At 44.9% G+C, this 20,645-nt stretch overlaps 1 protein-coding gene across 4 annotated transcripts in view; it reads left to right on the plus strand.

The window, feature by feature from the left end:
- The window catches only part of LOC306966289 (disks large-associated protein 1-like), a 100,501-nt gene that overhangs the window by 31,296 nt on the left and 48,560 nt on the right, over positions 1-20,645 (plus strand). For 2 of the 4 annotated variants that reach the window (XM_079560994.1, XM_079560995.1), the window contains exon 2: positions 5,904-7,529. In XM_079560994.1, coding sequence (XP_079417120.1) covers positions 5,976-7,529 — 1,554 coding nt within the window. In that variant the 5' untranslated portion in view covers positions 5,904-5,975. The remainder of the gene's footprint in view (positions 1-5,903; positions 7,530-20,645) is intronic. The other 2 variants (XM_079560996.1, XM_079560997.1) reach the window with 1 other exon arrangement.

Genomic DNA, 20,645 nt, shown 5'->3' on the forward strand with positions numbered 1-20,645 from the left:
CAACTAACCTTTTACTGTGAGACAGAGCTGGCATGAAGATTTTGAGCTGAAATAAAGGTGTGGGGCGCAATATAAACCTCTGCTAGTCAAAGGTTTTGCGGCACTAACCACCGATCTATGGCCCTTCACCCTGTGTACGCTTCAGTATGCGGCCCCCCATGAAAAAAGTTTGGACACCCCTGCTTTAAAGGGACTATACAGAGTTTAAAATGATGCATTTTCCTCGTATTTTCCTAGAACGAGCCACAACTGCCTCTAAAATCCTGCACTGTCGCTCAAAAAGTTGTTGCTTTCGGGTCTGAAGTGCCGTCATGCACAAGCTTAATATGTAAACTGCAGTTCCACGTATGGCCTGAGGTGGCAGTAGTGAGTTTAAAATGACCAAGCCCCTTTAAAGAACGGACTTCACACTCGACTGAAAGTGTCAATGCAATGGCAGCGCCGATCCAAGGCAAAAAGAGGCTAAAGTGGGCGGGGCTGGTCAGAGGGGCCGACAGCACAGACTGGCAGCCTCGCTTCTGTCGGTCTTCCCCAAGGCAGCCATGGCTACAATACTATCTTACCACCATTGAGTACGTTATGTACATATGCTAAGCTAGCAACAAGTGCCGTTTTTTCGCTTCTACTGTACAATTTGTTGTGAAAAAACAACCTCATGGACCTGATTTTGACTTGACTTTATTGGTGTGTGATAAGTATGTTCATAGTAGTCAGTGAACAGGTTCAAAACTAGGATTTTTCTTTTCTTCTGAAATATTAATCTTGTGGTAGAGATACTTTGAAGCTACAGAACTCTTAAGGGCATGCATAAGATTACAGATTGAGCTAAAGCTTTGTGAGCCGATCATTTTGGAAACCGCTGGACCCTGTTCTGGCCCTTATGTCGACGAGGACAAACAAGGGAACATCTTATAATAGTGTTAACCTTGTTCCGTCATTAGCACTATTAAGGTTCTTGTTCTCGTTCCCATTCATTCCTATGGCGCACGTCGATTGCTCATTTAGTGCCGTGTTTCCTGACCTTCCCGCGGTGATTCAGCGCTTCGTTCTGACATTACGGAGCGGAAAACTCGATTAGCTCCGACCTCCACTGACACCACCGGGCTTTAGTCACATCCGGCGACAATGAGAAGCGTCTTTACCCAGATCTAGAGCTATCACGTCCAGACGGCAACACATGCACTATTTTTATCATCACCAGTACAAACTCTACTACAGTACTGTGCTTAAGGAGAGTTTACTTTACTTTGGTTAATTTCAAAAAGCCTGATAATGCAGACTCTGATCAGTAGGTGGCGCTGTGCAGATGAAAAACATGTTGTTTTTCCAAAGGTGGCCGTGTCAGCGGGGTATTTTTAGCGCCGTTATTTGGGTCCACACGGGCGTCACTTCCTCCAGCCGTCTCTAAATACAATACTTTGCTAATTCTGGATCTTCCGACTGTAATTATCCACCGGAGACTCCTTAAACTCCCACCAGCGCTTAAACGTCCCACAGATGCAATCAACCGCGAACGCAACACTAACAGCACCGCGCTTAATGAAGGGAGAAAGTGTCCGAGGATAGAAGGACACGAGCGGAGTTGGGCTACGATGGATTCTTTGGCTTTTAAAAGCTCTTAATGGGATTGTGCCTGAAAGAGAAGTAAAGGAGAACATCATTACATTAAAGTATAACATCCTTCAACAGGTTTGTGGGATTAAGACAGAATCTGTCTCCCTTTTGTCAATGAGTTCCTCAAATCACCCAGGCTTGATCTGCTTTTGAGCAGTAATTATGAGGCGTCAACAAAACCCATTCGGAACAATCAAACTGTAATGCACGCCTTCCTCCAGCAGGCGCCGCTGTGTGCCGAACACACACTTTTACATTCACTGTGACTAGAGAGAGGAAGACAGTATAGCCCTGTGCCAACTTCCTGAAAACCTTTGGATGTTGTGGCTCTATGGGAAAACGTGTTCAAAGTAAAAGGGAAGGGAATCTTGTTTGACCTTACGAACCTTCACGACCCCTTGGCTCCTCCGGCAGGGGTCTCCTAGTTATTCCTAAAGTCAACAAAAAGACTCGTGGTGAGGCGTCTTTCCAATATTACGGCCATCGCCTCTGGAACGACCTGCCGGAGGAGCTCAGGGCTGCAGAGAACGTTCATGTTTTTAAGAGCAGCTCAAGACCCACCTTTTTAGCTTAGCTTTTAACTGACTAATCTATTTATTTAATCCTAATATACAAAATGTATGTATATGGGAGGTTGTCCCAGGCGCATTGTTTTAAATGTTGTAATCTGTAAAGCACTTTGTGAGACCTTTCGGTATGAAAAGCGCTTTATAAATAAAGTTGGATTGATTGTATTTCCATATGACACAAGTCACACCCAGAGGCTTCACACACAATCTGATGGTGGTAAGCCACATTTGTAGCCACAGTTTCCCCTGGGGCAGAGTGACAGAAGCGAGGCTGCTCATATCTGCACCAACAGTCCCTCCGACCACCACCAACCACTCACACATAGGCATTGGGTGAAGAGTCTTGCCCAAAGACACAACGACAGTCTGCACCAGAGCCGGGATTCGAACCCCTGACCTTCCGATCATGAGACGACCCGCTCTACCATCTGTACCACTGTCGCCCCAGTCATTAAAAACTCAGTACAAATTATTTACAAACTGTTATTTGAGAGAGAGAAAAAATGATGGTGTCTTAGAGCAGTGGTTTCCAAAGTGGGGGTCGAGACCCCCTGGGTGAGTCGCGGGAAACTGAAGTGGGGATCAAAATGCAGAATCTAAACTAACATCTTTGAAACATATTTTATAAATGCAAATTGGATGCTGGATTTTACATGCGGGGGTTCCGAGTTGTTGGGTGAGTGTTTTTGGGGGTCATGGCCTGAAAAGTTTGGGAACCCCTGTCCTAGAGGATATCTGAAAAATAGGCTGGGATCTGTGACTTTATTTAACATCAGTGCGAAACGAGGAGACAAGAACATTGCACTAATCTGGCTTCCAGGTGAAGATGGATGAATAACCTCTGGTGTGCGTCATACTGACATGCCAAAGTTATGGCTACAGAGATGGTGTTGGTCACCATTTCTCCAGGCAAAATGAAGATATACTTTATATTTAAAATAAGCCTTCATTGTGTATGGGGACAAATAATGTGATCATTAATGTCAGAAAAGGCCCAATAGAAGAAATCCAGAGTAAATGCAATGTTTCTGTGTGATCAGAAGTTTAAAAAGAGCCTGTCGTCGGCTCCACAGCAGGTTAAAATCAGAAACATCCCATCATAGTGAACAGGACTAAAGTTCAGCTGGACCTGGAAGTGGAGCGATGTCATCATCACTTAACACTGGTGATCCGGACGGGAGCCTGAACTCACCACAGATAATGACTGGGGCCAGAGAGAGTCCTTTTCAGGCTCTTCGCCCTTTAAATGTCCCGCAGGTCGCTGAATGTGCCTCCACGCTCAATACTCCGCAAGTCCCATTTATCAAACCAGCAAATCACATCAAAAGTCTGACGTATGAAGCATTTTCTCAGGAACTACGAGTGTCTTCGGAGTCATTTGTGACGTAAAAGTCGACCCTAAAACCGACCTATTCGGCTTTGAAATCTTCACCTTCCCCGGAAACCTCCTGGATGACTGAGAGCTCATGGCACAAACAAGTCTAAGTATAATCTTGTTCGGCTCCGTCGCTGGTTTTTCCTGATATTTCTGCAAATAAAAGTCATCTGAATGGTATTAGTCACGGTGTAAACGGTGCCAGAGTTTTCTCTCAGTGACATTTATGTCCCACACTCGTCCTTCACAATTTCTGCAGGACTGAAACGACTCGAGTAAAGCGAACAACACGGCTCGTTTTGTGCGAGCAGCGGCGTGAGAGAGGAGTGTGTTTAAGACAGTACTTTAGGATCTTTTTCTCTCCCATACTCAGGTCGTTTTAGCTCCTATTGTGAATTGTCGTTGGTGTCGGCACAGCGGTTTTTCATACGGTGGCCCAGGACAACTAAGAACTAATGAATTGAAGCTAAAATTGAGTTTCAGATTCTGTGGTCATGTATCGAGGTGGGAAATATAGGGGTAGAGATGCACTGATCCACTATTTTTGCTTCCGATACCGATACCTGGGGGTTTGAGCATCTCCCGATATCCGATATTAATGGTAAATAAATAAACTGTGATGGAAAAACATGAAACAAGAATAACTGAACTTCTCTACATTAAATGTAACCGGCTACTTAGGTTAGCATGCTGTTGCTAGCTGCGATCAAATACATTTGCAAAGGTTCAAACTATCTATACAGCATGCCCATATTAATACTTGTACTTCATTTCTGTATTTTTATTTACTAATAGTATTGAGATGTTACTTATTACTGCAGATAAACGGTCTCTTTTCTCCTTTACTTCAGCTCCGTGTGGATTTTCTCGTGTGTTTATAGCAACTTAGCCAGTAGCCAAAAGCATTTTGATACTTTTACTCATTTTCGCTCAATATAATCATGCTGTATGTCTTTATTTTGGATTTCTGAGGACTTTTTAGTCGCTGGATTGGTTTTTCAGATGAATTAGCCCCTGGGCATAAAACGTAAGACGGCGTAAGAATCGCGAGTTAGCGGCTAGTTAGCAACATTAGCCTGTATGTTGTAAACACTGCAGACGCTGCAGCGCTAACAACATTTAGCTCTGGTTAAATCCTGCCCAGACTCTGATTTTGGGAGTGTCGTCTGTAATAAAGTCAGCTCTATGTGGAATATTGGATTTACAATAAACAATTCTACAGTTTGTTGCTATTTTCTCTCCTCAGTGGAGCTGCTCCTGTAGCAGCGCCGGACACACGTCAGGTGGTATCGGTTTCTGGTATCGGGACCTCATGAATGAGTACGAGTATGAGCACAAACATGTGGTATCGGCCTTAGCAGCTGAGATCCGATATTTTTTTTTGGAGGGGGGTATCTGCTCCAATATCCGTTACCTGTATTTATCAGTGCATCTTAATAAACAATATTATTGAAGACCTGTTCAAATCTAAAGCTTAAAAATGACCATAAGGCTTTGTTGAAAAGTACGTTCTCTTAAAATATCCTACAATTAACATAAAATACAAATAAACACAACAGACTTCTTGTTCAGTTATTGCATAATAAGTGGTAGTATAGTATTGCAACAGCCTTAATTGTTACTGACCTCCAGTATACAGCTGCAGCCCCTCTGTGTGGGGGGACACCTCAAGTGACCCGGGGTGCCCGTCCTCCACCTGGCAAACTCCTAAACACGTCCCTGGTGCAGCAACATTAGTTTATGAAGGTGACAGCGGTGAGCGCACAGAGCCTTTTCTGTGTGGGGTTTTCATGTCCAGTATAGGTTTCCTCCGGTACAATAGATCCCCCTCTGGGGCCAGGTAACCTCAGTGGGACTGTCTTAAATAAATAAAGGTCAAATAAAATAATCGATTATTGCTGAGTTACTATACATTGAAAAAAGTGTGTTTCCTTTCACATTTCTCAACACAGCATTGTCTTCTGTCACGATCCCTATATGGACTTGTTGTTCCATCAATGACAGATAAACAATACATTTTTGGACTTATATTCATTGTCTGTTCATTTATTTGCATTTTTGTTACATTTTTCTAATCTAGTACTTTTTTCCTTACTCTAAGTAGGTTGTATTACATTGTATTTCATGTTTATAGTGGTTATAGATAGTTATAGATATTTTAAGATTAAGTACTTTTCAGACAAAGCTTTAGCGTCAAATTTACTCTTTCAATAATGTTTATAGTGAGATTTTTGTGGCTCAACATATGAAATGTTCAAATTCTACATTCTACATCCTCCTCTCTGAAAATGTCCTGTGATCTTTTAAAGTATGATCTAACCTGGCTGCCCTGCTCTCTCTTGCAGACCGCGGTGCTCCTTTCTCAGGGATAGTCCCAGCCCCTCAGCCTCTCGTTGGACCCCCGTCTGCCCCCCTCCATGATGAAGGGTCTCTCCAGCAGCCGGGCGCATCACCAGGTGGTCTCCTACGAGCCGTCCTACGACCCGCTGGGGCACCACATGGACCGTAAGCCCTTCCTCATCAGCCAGATGGACATGCCGGTCCCCGTGCAGATCCCCAACCCGTCCGAGATGTCCTACTACAACCCGCAGCACGGCGTCTACCCCTCGGAAAGCAACAGCATCGTGCCGTACGGGACCTTTCCGCGCCGCTGCCACTCTACCTCTTCATCCCATCACGCGGACAGCAAAGACGAGTCCATGGCCATCGTCCCGTACGTGGGAGGAGGCGGCGGGGGAGGGGGCGGCTACGGCGGAAAGACCCCGACTCGAGTCCCGGCCAACTACGAATTCGAGCGGCAATCGTCGTTCTCCCGAGACGGATACCACACGCTGCAGTACAAGCGGGGGCTGGTGGCGCACACGAGCAGCAGCGGGGGCGGCGGGATGGGCCCGCACAACGCCGACAACGACAGCCCGGGACGGATACGGCACCTGGTCCACTCCGTGCAGAAGCTCTTCACCAAGTCGCACTCGCTGGAAGGCCCGCACCACACGCCGTCCGTCAAGGGGCCCAGCAACGGCAGCGTGACCGTGATCGGCGGGGACCGGGTGGGAGGAGGCGGGTCCAGAGCGAGCCCGGACGGGGAGTCGACGCCGGGCGGGGCGGGCGGCCGCCATCGGAAGCGCAGCAAGAGCCGGGAGCGCTGCCGGTCGGCGGAGCCCAAGCACCGCGCGCACTACCACCACCACCAGCTGCACGGGTCGGCCTCGGCGCCCGGCTCCGGCTACTGGAGCTCGGACGACAACCTGGAGCGGGAGCTGTGCCTGTACCACCCCCACCACCACCCGCAGCAGCCCCCGCCCTCGCCCACGCCCTCCATGTCCCCGTCCCCCATCGCCATGACGATCAGCCGCTACCCGGGCCAGCCGCCGCCCGACCCCAACTACCCGCACACGCCGCTGACCGCGTCGCAGTCGCAGCAGTACTTCGGCATGATGGACCCGTACGGCACGCTGAACGAGCACCAGCCGCTCACCCACTCGCACTCGCACCACGGCCACCCGCACGTCTCGCACTCCTCGCACCACCACCACCACGGCGGCCACCATCACCACGGACACCACCACGGACACGCCCAGCCGATGCCGCCGCAGCAGCAGCACCTGCAGCAGCACCTGCAGCAGCACCCCGGCCACGCCCCCCTGAAGGTGTCGCGGAGCAACGACGTCATCAGCAAGTATTCGCCCGTCGCGCCCGTCGGGATGAGCGCGGGCAGCAATAACGCGCCGCCCCCGATGGAGCGGGGCGGCGAGCGGGGAGGCGAGCGCGGCGGGCAGAGCGGGGCGCTGATGCCGCTGAGCCTCGCCGACGGCAGGGAGAAGAAAGGGGCGTGGTCTTCGAGTCTCACGGTGAGCAGAGCCAGGGAGATCCACCACAGCAGCAGAGCCCCGAGCCCCGCGGCCGGGAACCTAAACCTAGATAGAGCGCTAGTGAAAGCTCAGGCCAGTCAGCAGCCGCATTTCCTCCAGGTAAAGACTGTGTGACCGTTTCTCACCCCCAACCTACCCCCATTCACCCCCTCACCACAGTGTTTCCTCTCGGCCTGTGCAGCAGCCAGACGCTACCCAGGGTATAGGGCTGGGTGCCGTTAAACCATACCCGTAAGGTATCGGGAAAAAGGTTTAGGAGCTATCGGTATCGAAATAATCATCTCTCTTTAGATCCAAGTTTGATGCTGTTGGTCCAGGGTCAGCCTTAAAGGGGGTGACTTAGTTCTTTCAGCTCAAATGAATTATTCCATTTCCATCTTTTTCTCAGTTTTTCCCAATTTTTCTACACAATTATCTTCTTATTTATGCCTCGTTTTCCTAATTTTTGCTCATTTTTTACTTACCAATATTGTCCCTTTTTACTGCATTTTCCCCTAATTTATTCCCAATTTTTGACCCATTTTCCCAAATTTATCTACACAATATTTTCTTATTTTTGCCCTAATTTTTTTTCTTATTTTCCCAATTTTTTCACCTAATTTTTGCTCATTTTCAAATGACTAGTATTCTCCCTATCTCCCTACATTTTCCCATTTCCCCCTCAATTTATTCCCAATTCTTCCCTATTTTCACCCAAAAATTGTACACGTTTTTTTCTTATTTTTTACCCAAAAAATTCCTCATGTTATCATTTTTTCTCCCTCATTTTTGATATTTTTTTTTACTTACTAATGTTTTCCCCGTTTCCCAACACTTTTCCCAATTTTTCCCCATTTTTGCATTTTTTCCCCCCAAGTTTTTCCCAAAAATCATCCCCAATTTTTCCACACATTCTTTGACATGGGAGATGAACCCGATATAGTAAATCTGCAGATCTTCCCCACATTATTGTTCTGTTTTCTGGTTCTGGATGACAACTATTTTAGTTTATGTAAAAAAAAAGAATATGTAACAGTACCCAGCCCTAATCCAGAGGTGGTCAAAGTACTCCATTTCAAATATTTACTCATCAAATATTACTAAAAAATAATAATATTACTTGTGTGAAGCTGTAGAAAATGCTTTGGAGCCTTTATAGAAGTGTAGAAAGTAATATAATTATCTTTCTCGACACTAATGCTACTCAAGTAAAGTACAGATCCTCATAAACTCTGCAGAAGGACAGTGCTTAAGTCAATCTGTTTATTACTGACCACCTCTGCCGCTCTCTAATCAAAATGCAATTTAAAATCTCCGCATTTAGCAAATCGCAAACTCTGCAGTTATTTCGGTGATATAATAATGACCCTGTGGTTTAAAGCTAATGTTTCAGTCGATGCTCCTGGACGATTATAAATGTGCACTTCGAACTTCCACTGATTCCTTTTGATGAACTGCAAATCTAATTGCAAATGACCTTTCACTAAACTCCGCCCCAGACAAACCTCATAGCAACCGTTTCCACCAGACATTCTCCACACCTGCCATAGAAAATACTGTTTTAGACAGAAAAAAAAAAGCAGAAGCAGAGAAGTAAGCCAAGGTCAGACTCGTTTACCGTCCGTCTTGTCGTTTCCAAGAGTTCCATGAGCTGTCGCTGGATAATAAAAGCTGTTTCTGCCGCTGGAGCAGAGCCTTGATCTTTGAGCCGCGGGTGGTTTTGTTTTGTCAAAATATAACACACGGGACATCACGGCTGGAGAAGACCAATATGTTACCTCGCTGAATAAGAGCGACGGCAGCGGGGGAGACAGAGCCACTGCAGTCAAGGGTCTGTGAGCCGATTGGCTGCTGTAGGTTTAGCTAGCAGCTCACTTAAAGGAACAGGCCACCGTTTTTCCACACTGAGATATGTTCTTACTTGAGCTTAGACGAGTTGATCCGTACCTGTCTGGTCTTTGTGCCCGTGGAAGAGCTTGTTCGCTTCTAACTTCACCCCCGGTTGGAGCTATAGGAATATATTGGGAGAGGCCAAATGCGAACAACATCTTTTTGTGTAACTGAGGGCACGCACAAAGATCAGACAGGTATGTATAAACTCGTCTAAGCTCAGGTAAGAACATGTCTCAGTATGGAAAAACGGTGGCCTGTTCCTTTAACAATAACGCTCATATGTTTGATTAGAAGATAACTTACTCTTCAGTGCAAGAGAACTAGTCCACACAAATGTGCAGGTTGCATTTAAGCAGCTCCAGGTTTTTTATTCCATTTAAGACACGAGGCCGGAGCTTTAGCCTCGATACAAGTTGTATATTATGAATATATTCCTCCTCTACACATTGGAACCATTGGACCAGGATCTAGAGGAGACGAAGACACGCACTTCTCCCCCTTTAATGACATGTGTTAAAGCAGTACTAATTCCCCTAGAGGCCATAAGCGCAACTGCAGGTGTCGTAGCATGTTTTTTAACTTCTTAATTTTCCGTGTGAGTAAATACTACGCTGGCAGAAAAGACAAAGGGAGAGAGGGATGTTGCTCATCCAATTACACAATGGAGATCATTTGTTTCACTCAAACTTGGCTGTAAATACTGTTTAAGTGGTGCTAGCCCTGTTATGGCATTTTAGTATTAGTATTTAGTTAGTTAGATAGGTGACCACACCAGATAGGTGGCGTCCTGTCTTGGGTCCCCTGCTGAGCCTTTGACTAAACCAGGTTGAGAGACCGGCCTTTCCTGGACCCCAGACGAGGCCCTCGCACCTTTAGACAAAGGTCCCAAATGGCCCATCTCCCCAACAGCAAAAGATCTCCTTCTGCCTCCAAACGCCACCATGATTTCATTACCATGCAAAGTGTCTTTTGGTGGCTGCATTAACATCTCCAACTGTATTACCATTTCTCTGTGTTTCTGGGCTTCCCTTTGTTGTGTATGACCCCTGTCCATGCTGCTCTGTCTGTGGCACTCACCTATAAAGGTAGTGCCAGGGCTGAGCAGAGTAGAGCTTACCATGATCTCCGCGGTCTGGGTAACCCTCTCCGCAAATGCATTTGTGTAATAAACTTCACATGTTGACTAGACAAACTTCTCTTAAGCTTTATTAAGCAAGAAAATCCACAACAGCCCACAGTTAGCTTTGCCCGTTAGCCTGTTAGCTTCTTCTTCGTGATTCTATTAGTGTGTATTGGTGACTCCGACCCGGTGGCAGTCAAGTTGCAATTGTAGTTTTCTGGTCAGAGACACGAGGGGGAGATGAAAGACCCTCCAATCATCCCTTTAACACTTGTATCACCCCCACAGGGACAACGGGAGGATGTATTAAGGTAAACAAGTTACTTAGTGCTGCTTTAAACTCCACTTCTTGACAAAGCTATAGCTAGCAGTTGCTAAGGGGGTGGGGCTTTAGCAAAAGGTCAATTGCAAACCAAAAAAAATCATGTTCTCCCATTGGTTTAGTCCTAAAGGTCCGGGAATCTAAACACTACACCAGTGCCTGTAACTCCCTGAACACACAGATCAGATCCTCCGTCGAGCTGTTCCCTAATCCTGAACAAGTCCCAAACACAACACTGAGCCCACACAAATGTCACCCGCTTTCCTCAAACACTTCTTACACTAAGTTTTAGATTTAAAAAAAGGCACTTCACTTATCCCGTCATTATTAGGATAGTTTCCCTGTAGTTTTTCACGTCTCTCTCACATGTCACGAGTAAAACTGAACAAAGCTTGAATCTCAGTGGACCCTTTCCTGGATAAACAAGATTAGATCCTGATTCTGAAGCGTTTCTGAAAAGTTCCGAACAAATCTCAGCGGGACTTTCCTGGTTTAACTCGCTATTTTAACCAAACACATCTGTCTCCAGTTTTGTTCCTGACGATCAGTGGCACATCCTGCCGTGTCTGTCACAGCTTGGAGAACATTTCGGCAATTGTTTTTTTTTTTCTTCCTTTTTGCACATTTTCTCTTTCTTTCCGTCTTTCTTCTCCAGCTTCTCTTCGCGTTTGGACAAATTCTGCTTTTGGACCCTTCGCCGTGCCCATTCGCTTTGGCGCTGCCCGTTTGTTGATTCGCATATTCAGTTATTCTGAGGCTCTGCTGCTTTTGGACAATCGCTCGTTTGGTGAAAGTTTCAAATTGTGTTCTCTGTATTTGCCCCATCCTTAAAAAACAAAGAGTTCTCAGGGCACATTATAAACACGTCCAGGAGCCTTTGAGGAGCATTTGATTTAGATCAGTACCACCTCTTTTAAAGAGACTAGATGCAAGTTAGGCGTTTTGTGCTCACTACTGCCACCTCAGGTCTTACGTGTAACTGCAGTCTCTTTATTAAGAGACTGCTTATTGGAGAGAGAATCCATGATGCAGCTCAGTCTCCTCCTGCAGAGCATGGTCCAAAAAAGAGAAACTCATCAAGCCTCTTTAGTGGAGTCTGTCAATCAAAGACAAAGGCCCACAGATTTTAAAAATAAATATAGGCCTACAATAAAAGCAGTGTGGGTAAAAATATTATACTCAGTGTCGTCACAGGAATCAACAGTATATTTTAGAAACAATAAAAGTCTTTGGAGTCAGGCTTTTCAGTCGTTTTTGAGACATTGTGGCCTCTTTCTTCATGAAATTGTAATAAAAAGGCGGCAGGCTCTGGAAGTTCCCGGCTCCTTTAGATTTCCCATTGACACTTTTTTGCCCCTCTTTATATGTAGCATCGTCCTAATTTTATTCTTTTACTATATTTTATTTTATATTCTAGTTTAGGGGTTTCGAAACTTTTCAGGCCGCGACCCCCAAAATCACCAGACCAACAACTTAAGTATTATTAAGTATTATAAATATTATGAATATTTAGAATATTCAGATGCACAACATTTCAAATCTGGTGTATTAATGTTTGTTTTGAGAGAATATTTTGTTTTTATGAATTTTCAAAATATTGTCTTGAAAACATCTCACGGCCCCCACCTCAGTGTCTTGCAAGACAGGGGTGTCCAAACTTACGGCCCGCGGGCCAACAGCGGCCCACTTTTCTTTGGCCCACCGCAAATTCTAAAGATATATATGTATTTCTTTTCTTGCTTTAATTGAATATATATAAAATAAATGAAAAAAATAAATAAAAATTCAATCAATCAATCAAAAAAAATCCATTCATAGAAAGCTGTGATGAAGCTTACAGCATATTCAATTATAAAGCATAGTTAACCTTTTATTGAATTTGTTAACTTTAATACAATAGAGGTGAAGTTATACATCTGACTTCTACTGAATACTGACCCAGTTGTTGTTTTTGACCCAGTTGTTGTTGGACATGGCCCTCAGTGAAAAAAGTTTGACACCCCTGCTCCAACTTTGGGCACCCCCGCGAGGTGATTCAGTTCGGCCCACGACTTGTAGGGCAAAAATACATAAGTATGTCCAAAAAAAAAAGGAAGTCTCTAGCCCATTCCTGTGCGGATTATGATTTTTTTTAAATGACCAGAATGCTCACTCCAGCCTCTAGGGGGCAGATTAAATAAGAATAAAAGGAAATGATACCACAGTTGTCCAGCAGAGGGCACTGACGTAATGAAAGATCAGGATATAAACAACACATACGAGCGATCGCTGTTATTGTTTACTTCCACAATTTTCTCGGATGTTTGGTAGGCAGCTGATGCATCCAGGCCTCTAACTCGGTTTTATAAAATGATAGATCTGTTACAGCGCAATAGAAGCAATGCCCTGTTTATGGACATTGTTTTTGCTGATTATAGGATTTTAATAAAATGTTTATCAAATATGAAAATGTAAAATGCCTACCACGGCCAATGGATGTGACGACATCGCGATCGCTCGTATTGTAGTCAAGTGGGAAATGGACAGTCTGCCCCTACAATAGTAGCTTACTACCACGGAGTGTGGAGTGAATGAATATTTACCACAATGTAGCCGAGACTTGTGACACAGGCTTGTAAAGTGCAATAAGTGTAAGCCGTTTTTATGAGGCTGCGTCCTATTATTATTCATTTATTGAAAAAAAAAAAGTCCTCCATGCATTTTCCCAATCGAAACCTTTTATTTTTATTTTTGGAGCTTTTGTTTGTGGACCCCGGCGATTCACTCCACATATACAGTATTATACTCATATTCCAATATAAGTTTAAATTATTGTTGGTGCGGCTCCGACTCAATACAGGCTTCTCATGTGGCTCCTTATGAAAATTAATTGCGCCCCCCTGATCTAGATGATGGCGCTGGCTCCAAAAACCCAGCCTCGCTCCCCCTTATCCAGTCTTCATCTTACTGTCTACTGGGGATGATTCAAAGATTACTCAAAAAAGCGTGAGTGGCTCCAAACGCAGCTGTTTTTGATGACTGAACAACTTCGTAAACTTAATCCGTTCATCTTGAAAACGTTCCCCATGGCTTCACCGCAGCCAGATGGGCCACACTGGACATTCAGTTTGCTGTTTTATCTATAATGCATTTTCTAACCAAAGTGTGAGACAGTGATAAAGATGATTCTTACCACAGACCTGCAGGAAGCGTAAAACCCGCTCTTTAAACACTTCCCCGCTGCTCGTAAAGTGTCCTTTTTTAAGTCGCCGGTTTGGAGGAAATCTATCGGCGTCACACTGGGTTAAAAACAGAACGCGTGGCTTCGTGAGTCACCGAGAACAAGCGGTCATTGTTCCAAAAAACAGTCGTATTTTTTTTAATAGAAAATCTACGGCGTTTGTGACTTTCACAGATGGAGAGGTGTGAGCGCTCGTCTCCCTCGAAAAACCAGAATCTGTCACGGCCTGAAGTCGCTCTGCCCAGAACCACGTCCAGACATTTGGAATTCACGCCTTTAGATCTGTGGGTTATGCTTGCGTCCAGGTTAAGTTATATTCAGAGTAGGTTCTTCTAATCTGAGCTACATTCATTTTGACAAGAACATGTTTTATTTAGTTTTAGTCCAAGGCTGTGTCCGAATATCCGCACTTGTCCCTGTAGTGCCCGATATAGAGGTCACGCCATTTTGTCCTGGTGTCCGGATGAAGAAGAGAAAAAAACCTCTCATTGTCATTCTGAAAAGACAGATCGAGGTCTTTGAACTAAACGCGAATCAATAAAAACAGCCCCTTTAATCACGTGTCACTTAGTTTTTACTTAAAGGTGCATTATGTAAGGGATAATGTATAGAACGCTGGTCATTATCGGGAAAATAAGCACCGACAGGGCGAACCGGACCCCGACGCGAAGCGGAGGGGTCTGTTTCGCCCTGAAGGTGCTTATTTTCCCGATAATGACCAGCGTTCTATACATTATCCCGCTTATTATACGGCCATTTGCCAACTGAACACACACAACATAAACTTCGTACACTTTTATGAAGGCCGAAAGGTTTATTGAATGACATCCGCGACAAATAGTTCCCAAAAGTTTGCGCGTTGCGCTGCAGCGTTTGGCTAGGCTAGAAGTAGCAAGGCTAGCAGCTAGCCTAGCTACTTAGTTGAAGGCGCAGTTGGAGGAATGGTGGTGAATCTTCGGGTAAATTGAAAGTCAGACTCACGCTAACTTCACGAGCAATTCCCCCAACTTCTCTCTCAGTGACGGGGACAGATAGTGACGCTACTACGTACGCGCGGAGTGATATGAAAGCACGAACTCCGTTGCCATGGGCAGCGGTCATTATTTTTTTCAGAGGTCCTTTATCAGAAAATAATGACCGGTAGAACGTTGGGAAATCCCATTCAAATCAACGGAGCGTTCTACTTACGTTGTGAAGAGCCGTATAATAAGGAACATTTATGTAAAAGACAAAAAGTTTTAGTGCGTATTTGAGCTTTCAGTGACCTGTGTGTACCAGCTGTACCAGTGGCTGTGTTGGAGGTTAACACGGCGCCTTTGCTTTCCATCCTGGTGGCCCCTAAGACGCTCCAGGACCATTTGTTTTTCGGGTTTCTGGTAGGTTTTCTCATAGAAATTTAAAGGAGAAGCGGCGTTTGATCCTAGTTTGCAGAGAGTTAGCAGTCCGGTTAGTCTGGGAGACTTTTCAGAGTCCGTTAGCATTAGCTAATTATTAGCTTATTAATTTTCTATTCTTTTTTTGTTTGTTAATGTTGTCGCCATGTTCATAGGCCATATAGTCAAATACAAATAACACAATAAGACTATTTATAATAAAACACTGTAAAATCAATGTCAATTAATGTTCACAAGTTTAGCCATTGTTTGTTTTTACAGGAAGCTGTCCATAGACTTTTGCCGCAATGACAAACACATTGACACAGTTTTGGGGCAATTTAACAAAAAACAATGATCCTCCAGCCTCTGATAGACTGTGACCATTTTCCTATTTAGACACTCCTTCTGGAGCTGAGACATAGACAGTGTCATTAGCATAGCTGGCACTGTCAAGACAAAATAATATAGGACCCATATTGGCACCTTGTGGTATCCCCGTTTTATATTTCTGAGGTGCTTTGATTTTCACAGTGTTCTTGACTCCAGATAGAATCTAAACCAGCTCAGAGTTTGATGGGAAAAATGTAACTTATTAATGAATGTTCAGACCTTTAGAGATTTTACTTCAAATACAAATTAGCGTCTTAAAGTGTCCTCGGTGCTAAATGCTAACTCAAATTCAGTTAAGTTTCGGCTTTTTGGGGTCGGATGTACATTCAATGGCCACTAAACATCGTCTAAAGATGTTATTGATAAAGGAGGAAAAGGACAAAACCTCCCATATGTTAGTATGGGCACAGGCTTCCATATTCACTCCTGAACCAACTTAAAACGTGTCTGAGTTTCAAGATGCCTGACAAAGTCTACTTATTTGTAGGAACCGGCTCAGAGCTACAGACATTTCTGTGATGGGACAATCAGCAGTGAAAACCTACCAGAAACCTTACAAACAAATGTCCTGGAGTGTCTCAGAGGCCGCCAGGACGGAAAGTAAAGTCGCATAGTGCAGCTTTAAAGATACAGAAACATATCGTAGGTTTTTGTGTGTCTTATATTGATTCGTATCGGCATATCGTGAGGTTATCGTGAGCCGTGTGTCATATTGAGTCTCCAACCCAAAACTAAAATCCTAAACTTTTCTCGTAAACCAAAATAAAATGATCTAAAGCGGCTCCGTCCACAGCGTCAGAGGAAACACTGCCGTAGCGTAGCCCCCGCTCTCCCCCACTCACCCCGTCCACGCCCGATCACCTTTTACTTTGAAAGCACTGAGTCTCCTCTTCCTCCTCCTCCTCCTCTCGTCCTTTATTTTGAAGGCGCCTGCTCCCCCCCCTCCCTCCCGTGTTTTACTTTGACGGCGCCTGGTCGTGCTGTGTTTCCTGTGTGGTGTAGAGCAGTAAGTGCAGTAGCTCAGTAGAGGCCTTACTCTCTGTAGGCTCACATCTACTCTCTCCTAGTGTTCTTTTGACTCTCGTGCACCTTTTTTGACCGGGACGGATTCACATCGGACGCATCGGGCCGGTCTCTGAATCACATCCGCGAGTGGAGAGCGCTCGTCCCACTGTGGCGTTTCCTAAAGTGAACGCTTTAGTCTGAAGAGCGGTTTTGACCGGCCAGATGCGCTTTTGTGAAACCGTCTCATTTTGCATCGTGTCTGATTTAAACTGCTGTGTATAACTTGTGTGTGTGTGTGTGTGTGTTTGTGCGTGTGTGTGTGTGTGTGTGTGTGTGTGTGCGAATGATGAAGCAACGTTATATTAGACCTGCCCGAACACACAGGAGGTGTCTTTTATAAAACTCTAGCTCGGACATCGCCATAGTAACACATTGGAACAAATGGCAGCTCTGGCGGCCATGTTGTAATTGGCCTTTCGAACCAAGAGCATTGGAAAACAATGGAAACGTCACTCATTTTTTAATCCTTTTTTTTGCTCAAGGCGAGACACGGCAGGTTAAAGTATTTATTTTTCACGCAGTGATCAAAGGGGAGATTTTTTCCTCCCTTAACTTCAAAGTTTTGATGTAAGAGTAGGGCTGGGAGATATGGCCAAAAAATAAAAATAAATGTTTACTCAGTTTGGACGATTACGATTTTAATTGATTTTATTGGAACTAAACTGAAAAGGTCTCCTGATCTTTCATAATGAAGAAAACTGCTCAGTCCTGCTCATTTATATTTGGGTTAATATATAGCCTAAACCCATTTAAAATGATTATTATCATTATCTATTTCTGTTTTAAATATTCCTTGTGTGCTCTCAAAAGTAAAACTTCTCATCCCTTTGAGCTCTGCTGTGATGGACAGCCGTCTCCATGGAGACTCAAGGGGAAAGGGGCGGAGTTATTTGTTTCAGCACCTCCGCCATGTTTGTCTCCGCACTAGTGGGATATTAGCAGGGCTGAAAGGGTCAGACTCTGGGAAACTTTGTTTTAGTGGAGAAAACTCACTCGCGCACAACGAGAACCCCACGCGCACCTTTGTGAAGGTGCAGAGATGTTAGAAAGTCACTCCTCAGTCGCTACAGAGTGTCTGACCCGCTGCTAAACCGGCTGCTCAGCCCACGTAAGGGGGACATAGAGCAACGGACACGATTATATCATTTAGCCATTTTTCACATCGTATCGAATGAATTCAATTTATCGCCCAGCCCTATGTATTAGTATAAAAAATACAAAACCTGCCCTGTACAATGCTTATTTTTTTATGTTTTGACTCAAGGTGGAGCTAACCCAGAAATAGCAACTACGTGGCTTCGCAAACCTGTGCTGCCCACAGGCGCTCATTCACAAATACTGACAGATTTTACATCCACGTGTCCTGAAGGGTCCTGGAGATGAAACTAATCCAAATATAAACCGAAACGAAAACTCAAACACGAGTCCTGTTAGTGCACATGCTTCCTTAGTCTGTTCATCAAAACATCTGACAAAAGATAGGTTTTAATAGGCCTAATAATAATAATGTTAATATTGAAGTAGTCAAGTTTACTATCGCTTTTGAAGCCTTTTATTTTTAGAAACGGTGAATGTTCACAAGGTCAAGGAAAATCTCAGTCAGAAATGTAAAATGGTGACTCCCCTGTTCATGTGGATGTTTAGAAAAGTCCAGTGATCCTTGTTTAACGTTTCTCATTGAGATTCTCGTTTCTCGCTGGAAAACCCCCGAGATGCAACATTTCGTTTGCACTTTTCCCTGACTGTGAACCAGACTCCTACACAGCCGAGCGTCGTCACATCGCCTCACTCACCGCAGCAGCGATCATTTGTGTGCATCCCTATAAGAAAACACACATCCGCTGAAAGTTTGATGCTTCGTGCAGTGTTGAAACCCAGTGGGAGCGCCCTGCTGCGTCTGCACAAGCGCTCGAACATGCCTCCACTTTGGCCGTGTTTTATTTATATCTCTGAGAATAGCAGCGCGAGTATGTGCAGCGCTGGCTCTTCTGTCACCTGTCCACACTCGCTCTGCCTCGACATATCTCCCCTTCTCTCACTCTTTCATCCTCTCTGCCTCTGTTCCCTTCCTCTCTCTCTCTCTCTCTCTTCCTCGTCTTCAACCAATCGCAAAAACAGCTCTGGCGTTTCCACAGCAACCGTCTCCAGGCCGTCGCATCTCTCGCTCTCCCTCTCTGTACATTATCTACACTTAAAACTGCCTCAGTGACGCCCGCAAAGCTATTCTTGTTAATTACAGCATTATGCCGGAGCAGTTCCCCTCCAGGGCACCCCCCCCCCCCCCCCCTGCCTCCCCGCGGCAGACGTACCCAGGAACGGAGCGCTCTCGCTGGGGCCCGGGCTGCGTGGGCGCTGATGCTAAAGCTACCGCAGCTGGTCCGGTGCCCACATCGCGCTTTTTATAGCAAACTGTTCATTTGTGTCCGTTTGACGCAACAGCAGTAGCAGCGGCGGCGGCAGCGGCGGCGTTAATCCCCGAAGATCAGCCCTGCCTTCGCCGGGAGTTAGTCAGGGGGAGGTTCTGACGGGGCGCGCTCGCTCAAGACGACTTTACGAAACATTACTCACTCAGTGTTTGAGAAACAACTGAGATTATCGTCTACAGGATGATATGACCTCCTTATCAGAGCGCATTGATATAAGTCCAAAGAAATGAGCAAAACCAGATCCAGATCCGCTCAGGACCGTCTGGGACTTTTCTCACTGCCTCAAATCTAAAAGTTTTATATCGATCCAATCACAGAGCACGATGTCACGACAGGAACTGAATAAACCACGAGGGAAATGTGTTCTTAAATGTATAGGCAAGGCAAGCCAAGTTTATCTGTAGAGCACAATTCATACACAAGGCAATTCAAAGTGCTTCACAGTTGCATAAATACAAGAAAGCAAATAGAATCAACAAAAACATCAACATAAAATTAATCAATTACAGTTAAAGTCAAGAGTGCAGATAAAATACATTCCGTTATATGCACGGGCAAAAAGAACTGTTTTCAGCCTGGATTTGAACATTGTCAGAGTTGAGGCCTGTCTCACATCCTCGTGAAGACTGTTCCAGATTTTAGCTGCATGAAACTGAAACGCAGCCTCACCGTGTTTAGTCCTGACTCTGGGAACCACCAGGAGGCCCCTCCCTGAAGTTCTCAGGGCCCGAGATGGTTCATACGGCTGTAACATGTCAGAGATGTACTTTGGAGCTAAACCATTAAAAGACTTGTAACAAGCAGAGCTGTTTTAAAGTCTATTCTCTGAGTGACAGGAAGCCAGTGCAGAGACCGGAGCACTGGACTAATATGGTCGTATTTCCTGGTTCTTGTCAGGACTCGAGCAGCAGCGCTCTGGATGTACTGTAGCTGTCTGATAGCTCGTTTAGAGAGGCCAACAACAAGAATGTGCCGTCTTCTTCTCTGTTGAAAGTAGTACTCATTCATGAGGTCCTGATACCAGAAAACGATACCACTTGCCGTGTGTCCAGCGTTCCTACAGGAGCAGCTCCACTGAGGAGAGAAAATAACAACAAACTGGAAAATAGTTTAGTGTAAATCCAATATTCCACACAGAGCTGACTTTATCACAGACGACACTCCCTAAAATCTAAATCTAAATCTCCCTAAAAAAGATTCTTATGCCGTTTTATGCCCAGGAGCTTATTCATCTGGAAAACTAACCCAGCGACTTAAAAGTAAGATAAGTTTCTATAATCACACGAGAAGTATAGGAGAAAAGAGACCATTTAGCTGCAGTAACAAGTAACATCTCTATACTATTGTTAAAGCACAAGCATTGAGGAGCTTTAGGACATGATCGGTTCATGTGTACCTGTCTTGTGTCCTCAGTCACGTAAACA

This window comes from Gobius niger (genome assembly GCF_951799975.1).
Source record: "Gobius niger genome assembly, chromosome: 8".
In the NCBI taxonomy this organism is placed as follows: domain Eukaryota; kingdom Metazoa; phylum Chordata; class Actinopteri; order Gobiiformes; family Gobiidae; genus Gobius; species Gobius niger.